This window comes from Octopus bimaculoides, chromosome 2 (assembly GCF_046866305.1).
Source record: "Octopus bimaculoides isolate indiv1 chromosome 2, ASM4686630v1, whole genome shotgun sequence".
Taxonomy (NCBI): domain Eukaryota; kingdom Metazoa; phylum Mollusca; class Cephalopoda; order Octopoda; family Octopodidae; genus Octopus; species Octopus bimaculoides.
In genome coordinates this window covers 78,320,109-78,337,253 of record NC_142929.1, presented here as the reverse complement: position 1 = coordinate 78,337,253, position 17,145 = coordinate 78,320,109, and the positions used below count along the sequence as shown (strand labels likewise).

The 17,145-nt window shown below is 36.8% G+C and overlaps 1 protein-coding gene across 1 annotated transcript in view; it reads right to left on the bottom strand.

The window, feature by feature from the left end:
• The window catches only part of LOC149137126 (uncharacterized), a 30,121-nt gene extending 17,034 nt beyond the window's left edge, over positions 1-13,087 (bottom strand). Inside the window, exon 1 of the mRNA XM_089347081.1 lies at positions 12,929-13,087. Coding sequence (XP_089203207.1) covers positions 12,929-13,066 — 138 coding nt within the window. The 5' untranslated portion in view covers positions 13,067-13,087. The remainder of the gene's footprint in view (positions 1-12,928) is intronic.
• Positions 13,088-17,145: the final 4,058 nt, after the last annotated feature.

Below are 17,145 nucleotides of genomic sequence, written 5' to 3'. Positions count from 1 at the left end.
TGGAAAAGAAGGATCTGGAAGCGTAAGGATCCTCTGAGTGGACAGAGATTTAGTGATGGATTACTTGAAGCTTTTGATGAAAAAGAGGAGGGGGATATAGCATTACCTAATGTGGAGGAAAACTGGAGGTTCCTACAGGACAACCCGTTGAGGGCTACTGACCAGATCTGTGGCTGGTGCAAAGTCCACTCTTGACCTGAGGTAATGTGGTGGCGGAACAATGTAGTTGACAGGGCCATTAGGGAAAAGAATCAAGCATGGAAGTACGGTGGTAGTAGGGAACTGTATCAGATTCCAGAAGGGAAGCTAGGAGACAGGTTTACTTAACCAGAGAGGAAGCAGATAAGAAAAAATTTGGCAATGTTCTGCATCATGAGGACCAGAGACTTGAAGTGTTTTCTATTGCAAGACAATGTGTGAGGGAGAATCATGATGTCGACCCAACACAGGGACCAGCGATTTCAATTGACAGTGTCTTAGTAGATAAAGCAATTAAGGGTATGAAGACAGGGAAAGCCCCCAGCCCATCAGGAATCATTGCAGAGATGCTTAAAATATCTGGCGGTGTAGGCTATAGTCTAGTCCCCTGTATAGTCAACCAGGTGATACATGAAGGAGTCATACCCAATGACTGGTGTAGCAGCACCATAGTCAACTGCTGTGAAGGTGACACATTAGATAGGAATAATTACAGAGGTATCAAATTGTTGGACCAGGTGATGAAAGTCATGGAGAGAGTCAGCCCAACTAATTAGGGAGAGAGTCAGCCCAACTAATTAGGGAGAGAGTTAGTTTAGATGAGATGCAGTTTGGGTTTGTGCCAGGGAGAAGCACCACTGATGCTATATTTCTGGTAAGACAGCTGCAGGAGAAATTCCTAGCCAAAGATAAACCTCTGTACTTGGCTTTCATTGACATGGAGAAAGCCTTTGACAAGGTCCCCCATTCCTTATATGGTGGTCAATGTGGAAACTAGGGATAGATGAGTGTTTGTTGAGAGCTGTATAAGCCATGCACATGGATGCTGTCAGTAAGGTGAGGGTTGGCAATGAGTATAGTGAAGAATTCTGGGTAGAAGTAGGGATTCACCAAAGATCAGTTCTCAGCCCCCTCCTATTCATCACAGTCCTCCAGGCAATAACAGAGGAATTCAAGACAGGATGCCCTTGGGAGCTCCCCTATGCTGATGACCTTGCTCTAATAGCTGAGTCACTACCAGAACTAGAGAAGTTTCAGGTATGGAAGCAAGGTCTAGAATGGAAGGGTCTTAGAGTCAATCTAGCAAAAACCAAAGTCATAGTAAGTAGGAAGGCAGACAAATCACAAATCCCTTTGGGTAGATGGCCCTGCTCGATCTGTAGAAGATGTACCTGGTGTAAGCTTTGGACACATAAAAGGTGCAGCAATATCAAAAGAAGGTTAACTGGAAAGATAGTTTTTGTGTGTGGCAGATGCACAGGGGCATTAAACACTGAAGAAGTGCAGAAAACAGATTCTATCATATGCCAGGGGGAAAACTAGAAGTAGTTGATAGCTTCTGTTACCTAGGTAAGCAAGTCAGTAGTGGGGGTGGCTGCTCTGAGAGTGTGGCTGTTAGAATAATAGCCTGGGCAAAGCTCAGAGAGCTCCTACTTCTGCTGGTAAAAAGGGCCTCTTGCTCAGAGTGAAAGGTAGACTGTATGATGCATGTATGTGAACAGCCATGCTACATGGCTGTGAATCATGGGCTTTGACTGCTGAAAACAGTATTTTATCAACCTGAGAAGGAAAAAATGTCAAGTTAACCATAGCAGGATTTGAATTCAGAATATAATGAGTCAGGACAAATACTGTAAGGCATTTTGTTTACTGTTTTTATGATTCTACCTGTTCAGCTTGTAGCTATGTTAGAACTTCTCATCGCTATTAATGAGGAGCACTAAAGTTTAAACCATGAGTCTTAAGAAGTATTATTTATGTTAAATCAAATGTAATGACTGAGTCACTATAAAATGTTACAGAGTGCTTTTATTGAAACAAATTTAACAACTCATTCAGAATTTCTACTAGATTAGTTCCAAAATATACCACACCTTACAGAGATTTCTGTTTTGTTAATATATATATTTCTCAATAGAAGGCTCAAGCCATACTTAGTACATCACATTACTGACACAAAACACACACACATACATATAAACAGATAAGCATACATTGTACACACATACACACACTCACACAAGTACACGGATTTTTATGGATTTCAATGATGAATGCTAAGTTTGTTTGATCAACTGAACTACCTACTGATTCAATCACAATAAAGGTAGTTGAGTACTTCACAGATTCTTAACATGACCCTAAAGCAGAGGAAGTATAAAGGTTGCAGAGAAAAGGAGCAAGCACATTCCATTAGATGTGTAACATTAGTGTGTATGGACAACATGGTACAGAGGAGCTGAGACATAAAATCGGTATAAGTGAAAAATAATAATAATAATAACAACAGCAACAACAAGAGCACAAACCTCTGCCAAAGCAACACCTATGTCCTCTCAACGATTAGCCAGAGATGATTTTTTAAATGAGAATATCTGAAATAAACTTGACTGCTCTCACAAACGAGAAAACTAAAAATGAACCTGACCACTCTCAAAAATTAAGTAAATAAAAAAAAAAAAACGGAAAAATAATCCAGAATCCTTGTTCAGTACTGGACCGATCCCAAAATCTAATCAGTTCGTGCCAGTCACGAGGCCAAACATTCCTGAAAGTTTCATCTGAATCCATCCAGCGGTTCTTGAGATATCTTGTCTACAGACAAATAAACACAACTGAAAACAATACCTCCACCTTTGCTAAGGTGGAGGTAATAATAAATGACCATAAATGCAGATTCTGTGATAAATTTGATGAAACAGTTGACCATCTCATCACGGGATGTCCTGTGCTGACACCAAATGAATACAAAATTTGCCATGATAAGGTAGGACAGTATTTTTATTGGAAAATATGTAAACACGACAAAATCAGCACTCCTGCTTACTGGTATGAACATCATCCTGAGCCACTTGAAAGTAAAAATGTCACTATTCTCTGGGATTTTCCAGTCAACACTGACAGAACGATCCAGGCTAATTGACCAGACATAGTCATTAGAGACAGAGAAGAAAATACTTGTAGACTAATAAAATCTGTAAAGGAATTTGACAAATTAAGTAGATAAAAGGACTTGGAAATTGAAATACAAAAGATGTGGCATCTTAAAGCAAGAACTATTCCTGTTATTGTGTGTGCCCTAGATATGATAAGAAAGGGATGTCAGAAACATCTAGATAATATCCCAGGAGAACCATGTTTTAGAGAAATCCAAAAGATCATGCTGACAAGTACTGCCCATATCCTTAGAAAAACCCTATCAATTTAAATGTATGTTGTATTACATGAAGATATTTCGCTACTGCCCCTGTCACTTCCCCTCCCCAAGCTTTCAGTCATACTGTAACATCTCTTATCCTTCACTCACCTTAGGATGCTGGGTGTCTTGGTGAGTGATTGTAACAAACATGCAGACTAAAAGTAAATAATAATAATAATAATAATAATAATCTATATATATAAAAATGAGAATGTGTGTCTGTCTGTCTGTGTGTGTGTGTGTGTGTGTGTGTGTGTTTCCCTAAAACTCGAGAACTACACAACCAATTTCATTCAAATTTTACACGTGCCTTACTTAGGGTCCTGGTTGTGTTTTAGTAAAAAAAAATGTTTAACTTCTTGCATAGTTCGAGCCCACAGCAACATAATATCTCCTCCACTATTTAAGTATTACGTGTCAAAAGTTAAACAAAAACACTCATGTCAAATACTTTCACTTTAAAAATGAAACTATTCCACTAACTGAAACAATCACATTTCGATACTATACTGACAGATACTTTCACTTTAATGGTTTCAGAGAGAGAGATGTATATGTATACATATAGATGTATATGTACACGTATATGTACACGTATATGTATAGATATATATAGAGATATAGATCTATATGCATACATGTATATGTATACATATGTGTAGATGTATATATAGATGTACATGTAATATGTACACATATATACATGCATACAGATATCTATACATATATACACTCACACACATACACATACACACAAACGCACACATTAGTCATTTGTTTTTTTTATCCAAAACTACGTAAAAAGTACTGAATGGATCTTTATGAAATTTAGAAATTATATTCAAGGCATAACGGCCATAACCACCATGAAAATTCATTTATTTTTGATGTTAATGAAATTTTAACCATACAGATTACACACAAATAAAGTAATATTTCTAAAATTTCTTCTTAGAAGTCACAAAGACACCTTCATGGGAACTTCACACCCACAATTTAGTCATTTTTCCTAAGCAAAGACGAATACAGTTGTACTATTGGAACCTATAGGGTCACCCGAACATAACAGATGAGCATTATTTGAAATTCAACGGTACAACAGTGTAAGACTATCTTTTCAGATATACTTACATTGTGATTTCTGCAATGTGGTGCATAGATTGTCAAGAAAATGAGACGCATCTTTGCCTCCACTTTTTATTATCACTGGGTCACACATAGTCCCCAGTTGGTAACATTGATTTCAAGGCCTTCCCAGATGAGTGACTGGTTGTTCTAAGACATTTATTGATTGTAAATTTTTTCTGCAGTTACTTATCGGTATAGTGGTCATTTGCAAACTCCAGAGGCAACACTTTCATTTCCCTTTACTCCAAACGTCACACGTTCTTATTTCAATTGGGTCATGCCCTTCCAGTTGCTATAGATCCGTAATGCATCTTACAGCTGTGCCTGTCACCTGTATGGTGAGGAATCCTACATTGGGGAGTAATAACGACTACGCTCGGGTAGCCGACTGATTATCGTGATCATTCGTCTTTTGGTTTCCTGTAGCTTTACTCCCTTTACAAACCCAGTGAACATATATATATTTCCTATTTCAAAGAAATTCAAACAATACATATTACACCCAAGTTAAAAACATTCCCAACAATTAAACTTCTCTGCTTGACATTAACACACCCCTTAACTTCTACACTTTTCAGCTCCAAGAGCTCCATTCTTCATGAGCAAAATCCTTTTTACAGGGTCCATAACACTAGAATTTTTGAATATGCGCATAAATATCAGATATATAAAGATGAGAATATGTGTCTGTGTGAATCCATAAAACTCGAGAACTACACAACCAATGTCATTTGAAATTAACACATGCCTTACTTAGGGTCCATGTAGTGTCTTAGGCCAAAACAATTTTTAACTTCTTGCATAGTTCGAGCCCACACCAATATCATATCTCCTCCACTATTTCAGTATTATGTGTCAAAAGTGAAACAATAACATCTCTCTACTGTAATGTCAGATACTTTCACTTTCACACTGAAACTATTCCACTATTTCAGTATTACATTTCAAAAGTGAAACAATAACATGTCGCTACTGCAATTTCATATACCTTCACTTTAATACTTTCAATTTCATACTGAAACTATTAATGTGAAACTATACTCTCGCATATATACAGGTATACTATAAGACCAAAGTTAAAAACATTCCCCACAATTCAACTTCTCTGGTTGACATTAACACATCCACCCCCAATAGGGGCCTTCATTCCCACATTTTAGAGCTCCGTGAGCTCCATTTTTCAGGAGCAAAATCCTTTTTACAGGTTCCAGAAGACTGAAATTTTGGAATATGTGCATAAAGATTAATAGTATGGGATACATGTCTCATGATTAGAATTTTTTTAGGGTGTGTAAAGAGGGAAAGAACCCTCATGTGCAATTTTGATGAAATTCGAATCATATCTATTCCAGTTCCTTACAGGAAATATAAGAGAAAAGTCTCATCCTTCAATTGCATGTAACACGGGCAACGCCGGGTATCTCTGCTAGTAATAATAATAATTATTAGTATTAGTATTATTGAAGGCAGGAAGCTGGCAGAATTGTTAGAGTGTTGGAAAAAATACTTCACAGTATTTCTGCTGACTCTACCTTCTGAGTTCAAATTCCACTGTGGTCAACTTTGCCTTTTCATCCTTTTGTAGGGTGAATGAAATAAGGACTGGGGTTGTAGGCCTTGTGCTTGTAGTAGAAAGAATTATCATTATTTATCGAAACTTGTAGTTTTGGGTTAGAGTTAGTGGAATTTACTTTGTCCACCAACTTCAAATTTGTTTTGGAATAGAAGGAGTGTTTCTCTCTGATTTTGTTTATTTTGTTACTGAAGTGGTTTTCTTAATAATGAAACCGAAGTCCTTCTCTTACTGTTTCCCCCCCTCTCACCACCACCAATGGATGTTCATGGGAGAGTTATTTTAACCCTTATGATTCCAACCTTCCTGAGACAACCTTTGGTTCTATGATACAAACATCTTATTTGCACCACAGAACCAGAGGCAGTTTTAAGAGATTTAAATCAAAACTTTCCATCAAGAGTTCATGTTAATTTGTCTTCTAAACAATCAGCTTCATAATGACAAGGTAAATTTGGTAAATTCTTCATTATTTTCAAAATTTATTGAAACAAGGGCAGTGTGTTTCAAGAGAAATACACTGTTTACAATTTCATATTTAAGAATGCAATAAATCAGTGGTATTTCTTTTTGGTAGTAATGAAGAAAAGGAGCAAACATTCAGCTAAATAAAAATATAATGAAGATGAATGTGTGTGTGTGTGTGTGTGCATGTAAAATTAACATGATTAAATAAAATTTCTCTTTTCCAAAATGGTTCTCATTGTTTCTAGGATTTGAAAGAAAGGATAAAATAAATAAATAAACGAATAAAAAATAAACTAGCCAAAAGAAAAAAAAACCTGTATTATTAATACGGCTTGCTGGTAGAAAGTTGAATCTATTGGTTGCCTGGAATGATACTAGTTTTATAGATATGACTAACAAACAACAAATTCCATGCCAGCTGTAAGATATGGCAAGCAGCCATTTGCAAGAGGAAGAAATACAAACACCTTATAACTTGAAGTGAATTCTGTTTCTTTTTTCTTTTTTTTTTTGTTATAAAATTGATGCTATCCAAGAAAAATAAACAAATTTCTCTTTCCTATGATGTATGATTAATTTAATTCAAAGATTAATGATTAAGCTGGCTGTTAGTTTTATAGAGAATACTTATAAAGGGAATTTGTTTGGAATGATAATTGCTATAATAATCAACTTGAAAAGAAAAAAGTTAAACAATTTAGGCGCAGGAGCGGCTGTGTGGTAAGTAGCTTGCTTACCAACAACATGGTTCCGGGTTCATTCCCACCACTGTGTGACACCTTGGGAAAGTGTCTTCTATTATAGCCTCGGGCTGACCAAATCCTTTTGAGTAGATTTGGTAGACAGAAACTGAAAGAAGCCCGTCGTAATATATATATATATATATATATATATATATATGTATATGTATGTGTGTGTATATGTTTGTCCCCCACAACATCACTTGACAACCGATGGCGCTGTGCTTACGTCCTGGTAACTTAGCAGTTCGGCAAAAAGAGACCGATAGAACAAGTAAGTGCTAGGCTTACAAAGAATAAGTCCTGGGGTCGATTTGCTCGACTAAAGGCGGTGCTCCAGCATGGCTGCAGTCAAATGACTGAAACAAGTAAAAGAGTAAATTTACAAATAATTTTCTATCAAGTAATTTTGTGAGAATTTCTGCAGCATTTTTGTAAATTTATTCTAAAGACTGAAGTGACAAAGTGAATTTCATTTCAAAATGAAATCTGGAAGTATTCCAACCACATGGTTTCAGGTTCAATCCCACTGTGTGGTATCTTGCCTAAGTGTCTACTATAGCTCTAGGCTGACCAAAGCCTTGTGAAAAAACTTGATAGACAGAAACTGAAAAACGCCTATCATATGTATGTATTAGGAACATGGACAATAAATGATGATAATGATATATATATATATATATATACAAATGTATATGTGTGAGTGTATTAGTGTCCCCTTGTTTTGACATTGACTGATAGTTCTAAGTGAGCATCAGTCATACAAGCATTGTTGTTCATTATCAGTCTTCCATGTAAACATATCTGGCCATGGGGAAATATTATTTGGAAGCAGGTGAGGACTGGCAATGTGAAGGGCATCTGACTATAGAAAATCTGTCTCAATGAGTGCCTTCTGACCCATGCCAATACAGGAAAGTGGACATGAAAACAATGATGACAATAACCCAGTTTTTACACAAATCTCCTTTTGCATTTATATGTATATACACACATATGCATATACACCCATGATTGTCACAATCAACTGCTTGAACACATTCAGCTGTTCAACAGGTAATGAGATATACTTTACTGTTCTTGAGTTAAAGCCAATTGGATGTAGTACATATTTTTTAATATTTAAATTTATTTGTTTAATAATTTTTTTACTAATCAAAATTATTTTAATTCGATTTCATTACATTACATAATGTAATACATCCACAACACTCAGCATGTTCAGATTTGCATATATTTAATTTCATTCTATTATATTATCAATTTAAGCCAGAGGCTAGGACATGTGAATGCTTTTTATATAAAAGTGTTCCACATGTGTGGTATGAGTGTGTCTAAGTGTGTATAAAGATATGCATATATAGGTGTAGGTAGGGATGTATAGTCAAGAGGGTCTAACAATCACATGACCATACCTGCACCTATATATATATATATATATATATATATATATATATATATATATATAGGAAAATGAAAAATAATAATAAGGCAGAATGCTAAACTGAAAGCATATTTTGATATAGATTTCTAACCGGCTTTCATTGCATGGCAAATTTTCAAGAAGAGGGAAAATGAAAATGTTTTTTACAAAAAAGTAAAAAATGAAAAAAAAATAATATATAAAAAAATAAATATACCAATACATTATATTGTCTTTGAGCTTTTAAAGTTCAATGGTAATCCATGTAGATAATAGTTGGAAAAATAAGGATGCATGAAGATTGAGAGTTGTGTTAGGTTTAAAAAAGGAGCTAAAGGTTTGTGTTAAGCAGGAAGTGTGATGTCAAAACAGGAAGTGTGTGTAAGGGGAGACAAATCTCAGTGACCTTATTTCTCTAGGAACAGACATAAACTTCCTGTTGAAAAAAAGAGTTCATAACTCCAACTAAAGAGATTTGTCTCCCCTTACACACACTTCCTGTTTTGACACCACACTTCCTGCTTAACACATAAACCTTTAGCTCCTTTCTCAATTTTCATCCATCCTTATTTTTCCAACTATTATCTACATGGATTATCATTGAACTTTAAAAGCTCAAAGACAATATAATGTATTGGTATATTTATTTTTTTATATATTAATTTTTTCATTTTTTACTTTTTTGTAAAAAACATTTTCATTCTCCCTCTTCTTGAAAATTTGCCATGCAATGAAAGCCGGTTAGAAATCTATATTAAAATATGCTTTCAGTTTAGCATTCTGCTTTATTATTATTTTTCATTTTCCTATTATTTCTCCACGTGCGGTTAACACAACCCCACTATATATATATATATATATATATATATATATATATATACACACACACATTATGTACATACACATATTATGTAAATGTATTATTTAATATACATGTATATATATTTTATATTAAATTATATTTGATGTATAAATATATATCGATATATATCATATTGGACTAGTTGAAAGCACACACATACATATACATACTTTCAACTAGTTCAATTTTGTCACCTTATAATAATGGCTATGACAAGTGCCCAAATCTGTGTGACTAACTAAAAGCATGCTAACAGATTTTCCTGACATTTATGCTTACATTATATATCTAGAATTGTAGTTTCTGACAGGTATTTCAGGTAGTATTTTCTGCATGGATTCTATTTGATTGTTGATGTACATAATGTGAAAGTGAAGAAATACAATCTCTTACTTAGCACTTCAATCTGAAGGCTAATAGCAAAGGAATTAACTATTTTCCTGTGACGCAACATTTCATTGTGTTTAGAAAAGAAAACATGGGACAGCAACAGTCATCAGACTAAGAAAAATATCTTACACATGTAAAAGAAAATGAAAAAAGAAAACAACATGGCTACAAAGGTTTGTTTTTGTTGGTAGAGTTCCAAATAGCTAACCATAATTTTAAAGCAAATAACACAAAAAAGAATTTGTAATACAGCATCAACAAAAACATTATAAATGCATTTTAGAAATGTTTAAAATTTTCACATGGTATTTAATTAACCAATGCTGTTTGAATCAAAAGAAAATAAAAAAACATTGAAACTTGTGACCATAAGACGAGGTATGGTGAAGAGGTTTTAGTACTTTTACTCTGTTGTTACTCAATGTAGAGAAAGAAGAGACTAAATACGTCACTATAGAAAAGCAAAGTTTTTATTCAGTACAAGGCTGGCCCTTGTGAATTACATGTACAACTCACTTTTGCCAGCTGAGTGGACTGGAGGAGTACTGTGTAACAATGCACCACTGGTTTTCAAACTCACGATTGTGAGCCAAATACCCTAACCTCTAAGCTACACACCAGCAGATACCAGCTGACAATTGCATAATCTCTTACACATTCTAACACTGTCACATATTGTTATGTACGCATACAAACAGTCTATTCGTTTTATACATACACACATGCATACATATATAAACACACATACAGTCTGTATATGCAGTTATTGTTTCACACATGCAGAGTCTCATACAGTTATGTGCTCACACACACAAACACAGTCTCATACAGGTACATATGCACACACACACACACACACAAACACACAGTCTCATACAATTACGCATACATATTACAAACACTCCAACAAACACTTTCATACAGTTACACGCACACATGCACGCATGCACACACACACACCCATATAGATGCCAGCAGACAATCAGCGTCATATTTTTCATATATTTATTATTTATTGGAACGCTAATGTTGAGGAAGGAGGCAAGTAAAGTGACAATAGAAGATTGCCATATCAGTCTTACCAAAGCGATTTTTTTAATATAGGTGAATCTACTTCTAAATAATTTTATGTTTATTGTTAAATAATTATTAATATTATAATCAATGCAAAATTGAAGACACTGGATAGAATAATAAAATATGAATAAAAATAAAATTTATACAAATGCATACACTCTTGCAAACTCCACTCCTTACCCATGCTCATAATGCCTCTGTTCCCACTCTCTTCTACTCAGCTTGTACTTCGAGGGGAACCTGGAAACCTTATCACTGTTATTTTTTTTCTTTTCCTAGCTCCATCTGATTATTCTGTGAGTCACCACATAGCTCCTCTAGATGAACCAGCTCTATCAGCTCCTTCTCTCATACTTTAACCCCCACCACACCCATCTCCTAGCATAAAGCTAACCCATGCCTTGAAGTTTGTGGTCTTGCAAACTGTATAGTGGTCTCACTAGTGCCAGTGGCATGAAAGCAGTATTCAAAACATTATGTAAAGTGGTTGGCATTAGGAAGGACAGTCAGCCATAGAAACCATGCCAAAGCAGATACTGGAGCATGGTGCAGTCCTTAGACATATTAGTTCCTGTCAAACCATATAACCATGCTAGCACGGATATTAAATGATGATGATAGTGATAATGATGATGATGATGATGATGAAATATAAATATATCATGTACTAATAATGTTTCTGTCGATAAAACATATTTTAATAAAATGAAAATTATTGTTTACTATTTGTGATAATAGAGAAGTTGGAGAGGGAATATGGTTTCTATAGACTGCAGTAGTAGGAATGGGCAATCCTAAGACTCACCATCAAGCCTAAAAAGACAACATTATGTCCATACACCCAAATATTAAAAATTGATTTGATCTACAGGCTGCAGGTATTAATCAGTTGGTGATATGTTTGGAGAAAAATGGAGTAAGCATGCTCTGCTTGATGTGTAGTCTAAGTGTGTGTGAACAACATGGTACAGATAAGTTGAGAGATATACTAGGTATAAGAGAAATCAGTTGTGGTATGTAAGAATGAAGACCTGCAGTGATAGAGGCATGTGACATGTAACAGGATAACAGACGGATTAAGACATGCCAGGAGATGCAAGTGGAAGGAAATTGTGAAAGGGGATGACCAAAGAAGACAGAGTAGTAAAAACTGACCTTAGAGTGCTGATTCTCACAAAAGAAGTAATAAAAAATATACAATGGAGAGATACTGTGTTGGAAAGGATCTCTTTGGCCCATGCAAGCATGGAAAAGGTGAGGTAAAACTGAGGGTGATGACAGTGGCTATAGGTGCAGGCATAGTTGTGTGGTCAAGTAGTTTGCTTGTCAACTACATGATTTCAGGTTCAATCCAACTATGTGGCACCTTGGCAAGTAACTTTTACTACAGCCTTGTGCTGACCAAAGCCTTGTGAGTGGATATGGTAGACAGAAACTGAAAGAAGCTTACAATATATATATATATATATATATATATATATATATATCCCTCTCTCACTCTCTGGGAGAGAGGCACAAGCACATACACAAACATATACACACACGGCAGTAACTTCCGCCTATATATATATATATATATATATATATATATATACACACACATATATATATATATATATATATGTGTGTGTATGTATCTCTCTCTCTCCTTGGTTATGATATCACATGATGATTATAAATGAGTGTCACTGTCTATTGTCATAAAAATGGTTTCAAATCTGGCCAAGTGAAGGATATAGTAGAAAACCTTTTTCTAAGATGTCATGAAGTAAGATCAAACTTGGAACCATGTGGTTACAAAACAGATTTCATAAACCACATAGTCATGCCTACCCCTATAATAAATATAATATTTTTTTTTAAAACTTACCTTTGGGCTTTCATTTATTTTTATGACATTAATAAGATCTGTTCGAAGGAGTTCCAGTTGTGACAGGCCAATCCTAACAAACAAAATAAATAAAAAATATAATAATAATAATCTAAAACAACACACCTCATGCAACATATACTCTACAAGAGTATATGTTGCCCATTAAAATGACACAACATACAGTACACACACCACACATAATAGAACATACACTAATATAACAAGAAACAATAAACTAAACCCCATTACAAAACAAACTGATTCAGTACACCATCAATAACAGTTTATACTCTCCCAATCCCTACAAAAATAAGAACACAATGTTGGACATAACTCAGGAACACATGTGCACCAGCTGGTGCAATAGAAACCCACATGGAACTATGAAAAATAAATGATAACAATAAATATATAAATATATGATGATGTAAACAAAAAGAGTTGAAATCAGTAAATTTATTCTAACTTGTAAATGTAACCATGGAAGTGTAATCAGTAAACTTATCAGTGATTCACTTATAAAATGTTCTTAGATTTCAAGACATTTATAAAATTTGTGATGTTAATGGTTTTGTAGGAGGTGCAATCAGAAGCATAATGTGCTGAGCATCATGTCTAAATAATGTTATGAACATTATTTGATAATATACTACCAGCCATCATTCAAGTGCAGGTGTGATTCAACAGCATGTACCGTGCTTTCTCTAATTATCTTAGGTGCTTGTGTAGATATCATAAGCAGACATAGACTACATCTCAATCCCTTGACCCAGCAAAATATCCACATGTGATAAAGAGTAAGAGAGAGGACCACACTAGCACTAGACTGGTGTTCATCTTTTAGCTGAGCAGTCTCGAGTAATGTGAAATGAAGTACTTTGTTTGTATTTCTCTGTCTAGGAATTGAATTACTCACAAGTTGAACACTTTAACTTGTAGGCAACACACATTCACACTTTGATTACATATATATGAAATGGAAGTATAAAAGTATATATATGAAATGGAAGTATAAAATATTTATGAATGATAAAAACAATGTGAACCCTATAGACATAGTGTACAAGTTTATTAGTAGCACACCTAGAATATATATATATATTTTTTCTTGAGCTCTAGAAATCATAAGGCCAGTCACCTAGTTTTCATGGTGTATAAGTGACCATGGTTACAGCATTTCCCCTGAATAGGATGCTGGTCCATTGCTCAAGGCCAGCAATTTTGAAGAAAGAAGATAAGTTCATTACATTGACCTCTTGTACTTGACTGGTACTTTATTTTAATGACCATGAAGGGATGAAAAGCAAAGTTGGTCTCTGATGGACTTGAACTGAGAATGTAAAGTGCCAGAAGAAATGCTGATGAGCAATTTATCTGACATGCTAACGTCTTCATGAATATGTAGTTCCAACTAAAGCAATTCAAATGGTGAGATTCTATCAATTCTCTAGCGTTCAGATTACTCTGTTAAATGTAATGATTTTTTACTCAAATTATCTTGAATTAATCGTGCATTTTCTTATATCTTTGCAGTTTTGATGATGTAATTGTTTGTTTTTGGAATGACATTGTAGGGTAGATGTAAGAAGCCAAACCTGGCCAGTTTGAATTAAAGCAGGTTTGAGCATTTGGACTGGATATCATCATCATCATCGTTTAACGTCCGCTTTCCATGCTAGCATGGGTTGGACGATTTGACTGAGGACTGGTGAAACCGGATGGCAACACCAGGCTCCAATCTAAATTTGGCAGAGTTTCTACAGCTGGATGCCCTTCCTAACGCCAACCACTCAGAGAGTGTAGTGGGTGCTTTTACGTGTCACCCGCACGAAAACGGCCACGCTCGAAATGGTGTCTTTTATGTGCTACCCGCACAAGCCAGTCCAGGGGCACTGGCAACGATCTCACTCGAAAATCCTACGGGAGCCAGTCAGGCGGTACTGGCAACGGCCACGCTCAAAATGGTGCATCTCATGTGCCACCCGCACAAGAGCCAGTCCAGGGGCACTGGCAACGATCTTACTTGGCTTGCCGGGTCTTCTCACGCACAGCCCATTTCCAAAGGTCTCGGTCAGTAGTCATCGCCTCGGTGAGGCCCTATGTACGAAGGTCTTGTCTCACCACCTCAGCCCAGGTCTTCCTGGGCCTACCTCTTCCACGGGTTCCCTCAACTGTTAGGGTGTGGCACTTTTTCACGCAGCTATCCTCATCCATTCTCACCACATGTCCATACCAGCGCAATCGTCTCTCTTGCACACCACAACTGATGCTTCTAATGTTCAGCTTTTCTCTCAAGATACTTACACTCTGACGGGTATTCACATTGACATTACACATCCAACGGAGCATACTGGCTTCATTCCTTGCGAGCTTACGTATGTCCTCAGCAGTTACAGCCCATGTTTCACTGCCATGTAGCATGGCTGTTCGTACGCATGCGTCATACAGTCTGCCTTTTACTCTGAGTGAGAGTCCCTTTGTCGCCAGCAGGGGTAAGAGCTCTCTAAACTTTGCCCAGGCTATTCTTATTCTAGCAGCTACACTTTCAGCGCACCCACCCCAACTACTAACTTGGTCGCCCAGATAGTGGAAGCTATCGACTACCTCTAGTTTTTCACCCTGGAATGAGATAGAAGTTGTTTCCTGTTTGTTTACAGTCTTTATTGCACCTGAACATCTGCCACAAACAAAAACTAACTTGCTAGTTAACCTGCCTTTGATGTTACTGCACCTCTTATGTGTCCATAGCTTGCACCGGGTACATCTTATAGAGTTACTACCTACTCCTTTTCTACATACTGAGCAGGGCCATCTACCTGAAGGGGTTTGTGTTTTATCTACCTTCCTACTTATTAGGATTTTGGTTTTAGCTGGGTTGACTCTAAGGCCCTTCAATTCTAGACCTTGCTTCCACACCTGAAACTTCTCCTCTAGTTCTGATAGTGACTCCGCAATTAGGGCAAGGTCATCAGCATAGAGGAGCTCCCAGGGGCAACCTGTCTTGAACTCCTCTGTGATTGCCTGGAGGACTATGATAAATAAGAGGGGGCTGAGGACGGAACCTTGGTGGACCCCTACCTCTACCCGGAATTCATTGCTGTACTCATTTCCAACCCTCACCTTACTGGCAGCATCTCTGTACATGGCTCGCACAGCTCTCACTAACCATTCTTCTATCCCAAGTTTCCTCATTGACCACCAGATAAGGGATCGGGGGACCCTGTCAAAGGCTTTCTCCATGTCAACGAAAGCCAGGTACAGAGGTTTATCCTTAGCTAGGTATTTCTCCTGCAGCTGTCTCACTAGAAATAAGGCATCAGTAGTGCTTTTACCTGGCACGAACCCAAACTGCATCTCATCTAAATTGATTCGCTCCCTAATTAGTTGGGCTATGACCCTCTCTGTAACTTTCATAACCTGATCTAACAGCTTGATACCTCTGTAATTATTTGTATCTAAAGCGTCACCTTTACCTTTGTAGCAGTTGACTATGATGCTGCTACACCAGTCATTGGGTATGACTCCTTCGTGTATCACCTGGTTCGTAATACGGGTGACTAGGCTATAGCCAACACTGCCAGATATTTTGAGCATTTCTGCAGTGATTCCTGATGGGCCGGGGGCTTTCCCGGTCTTCATACTCTTAATTGCTTTATCTACCCTGGTACTATCAACTCGAATAGCTGGTCCCTCTATTGGGTCGACATACGGCAGGCTCTCTTCCTCCCATTCATTCTCTTTATTAAGCAATCTATCGTAGTGGCATCTCCAGACCTCTTTCTTTGCATCCTCATTTAGTGCAAGCGTACCATCATCCATGCGAACACATTTCTCTCCTACAACATCACTATTCTCTCTCCTACACTGTCTTGCAACACGAAATACCTCGAGTCTTTGGTCCTCACGGTGCAGAACATTGGCAAATCTTTTCTTATCTGCTTCCCCTCTGGCTAAATAAACATGTCGCCTAGCCTCCCTTCTGGCACATTGGTACAATTCCCTGCTACCACCGTTCTTCCAGTCCTTCCAAGCCTGTTTCTTTTGTCTAATAGCCCTGTCTACCTCCTTGTTCCACCACCACGTTACTCTGGGTCGGGAGGGGACCTTACACCACCCACAAATCTAGTCGGTGGCTTTCAACAGGTTGTCCCGCAGAAATCTCCAATTGTCTTCCACGTTGTATGATGCTATATCCCCTTCTATTTCGTTAAATG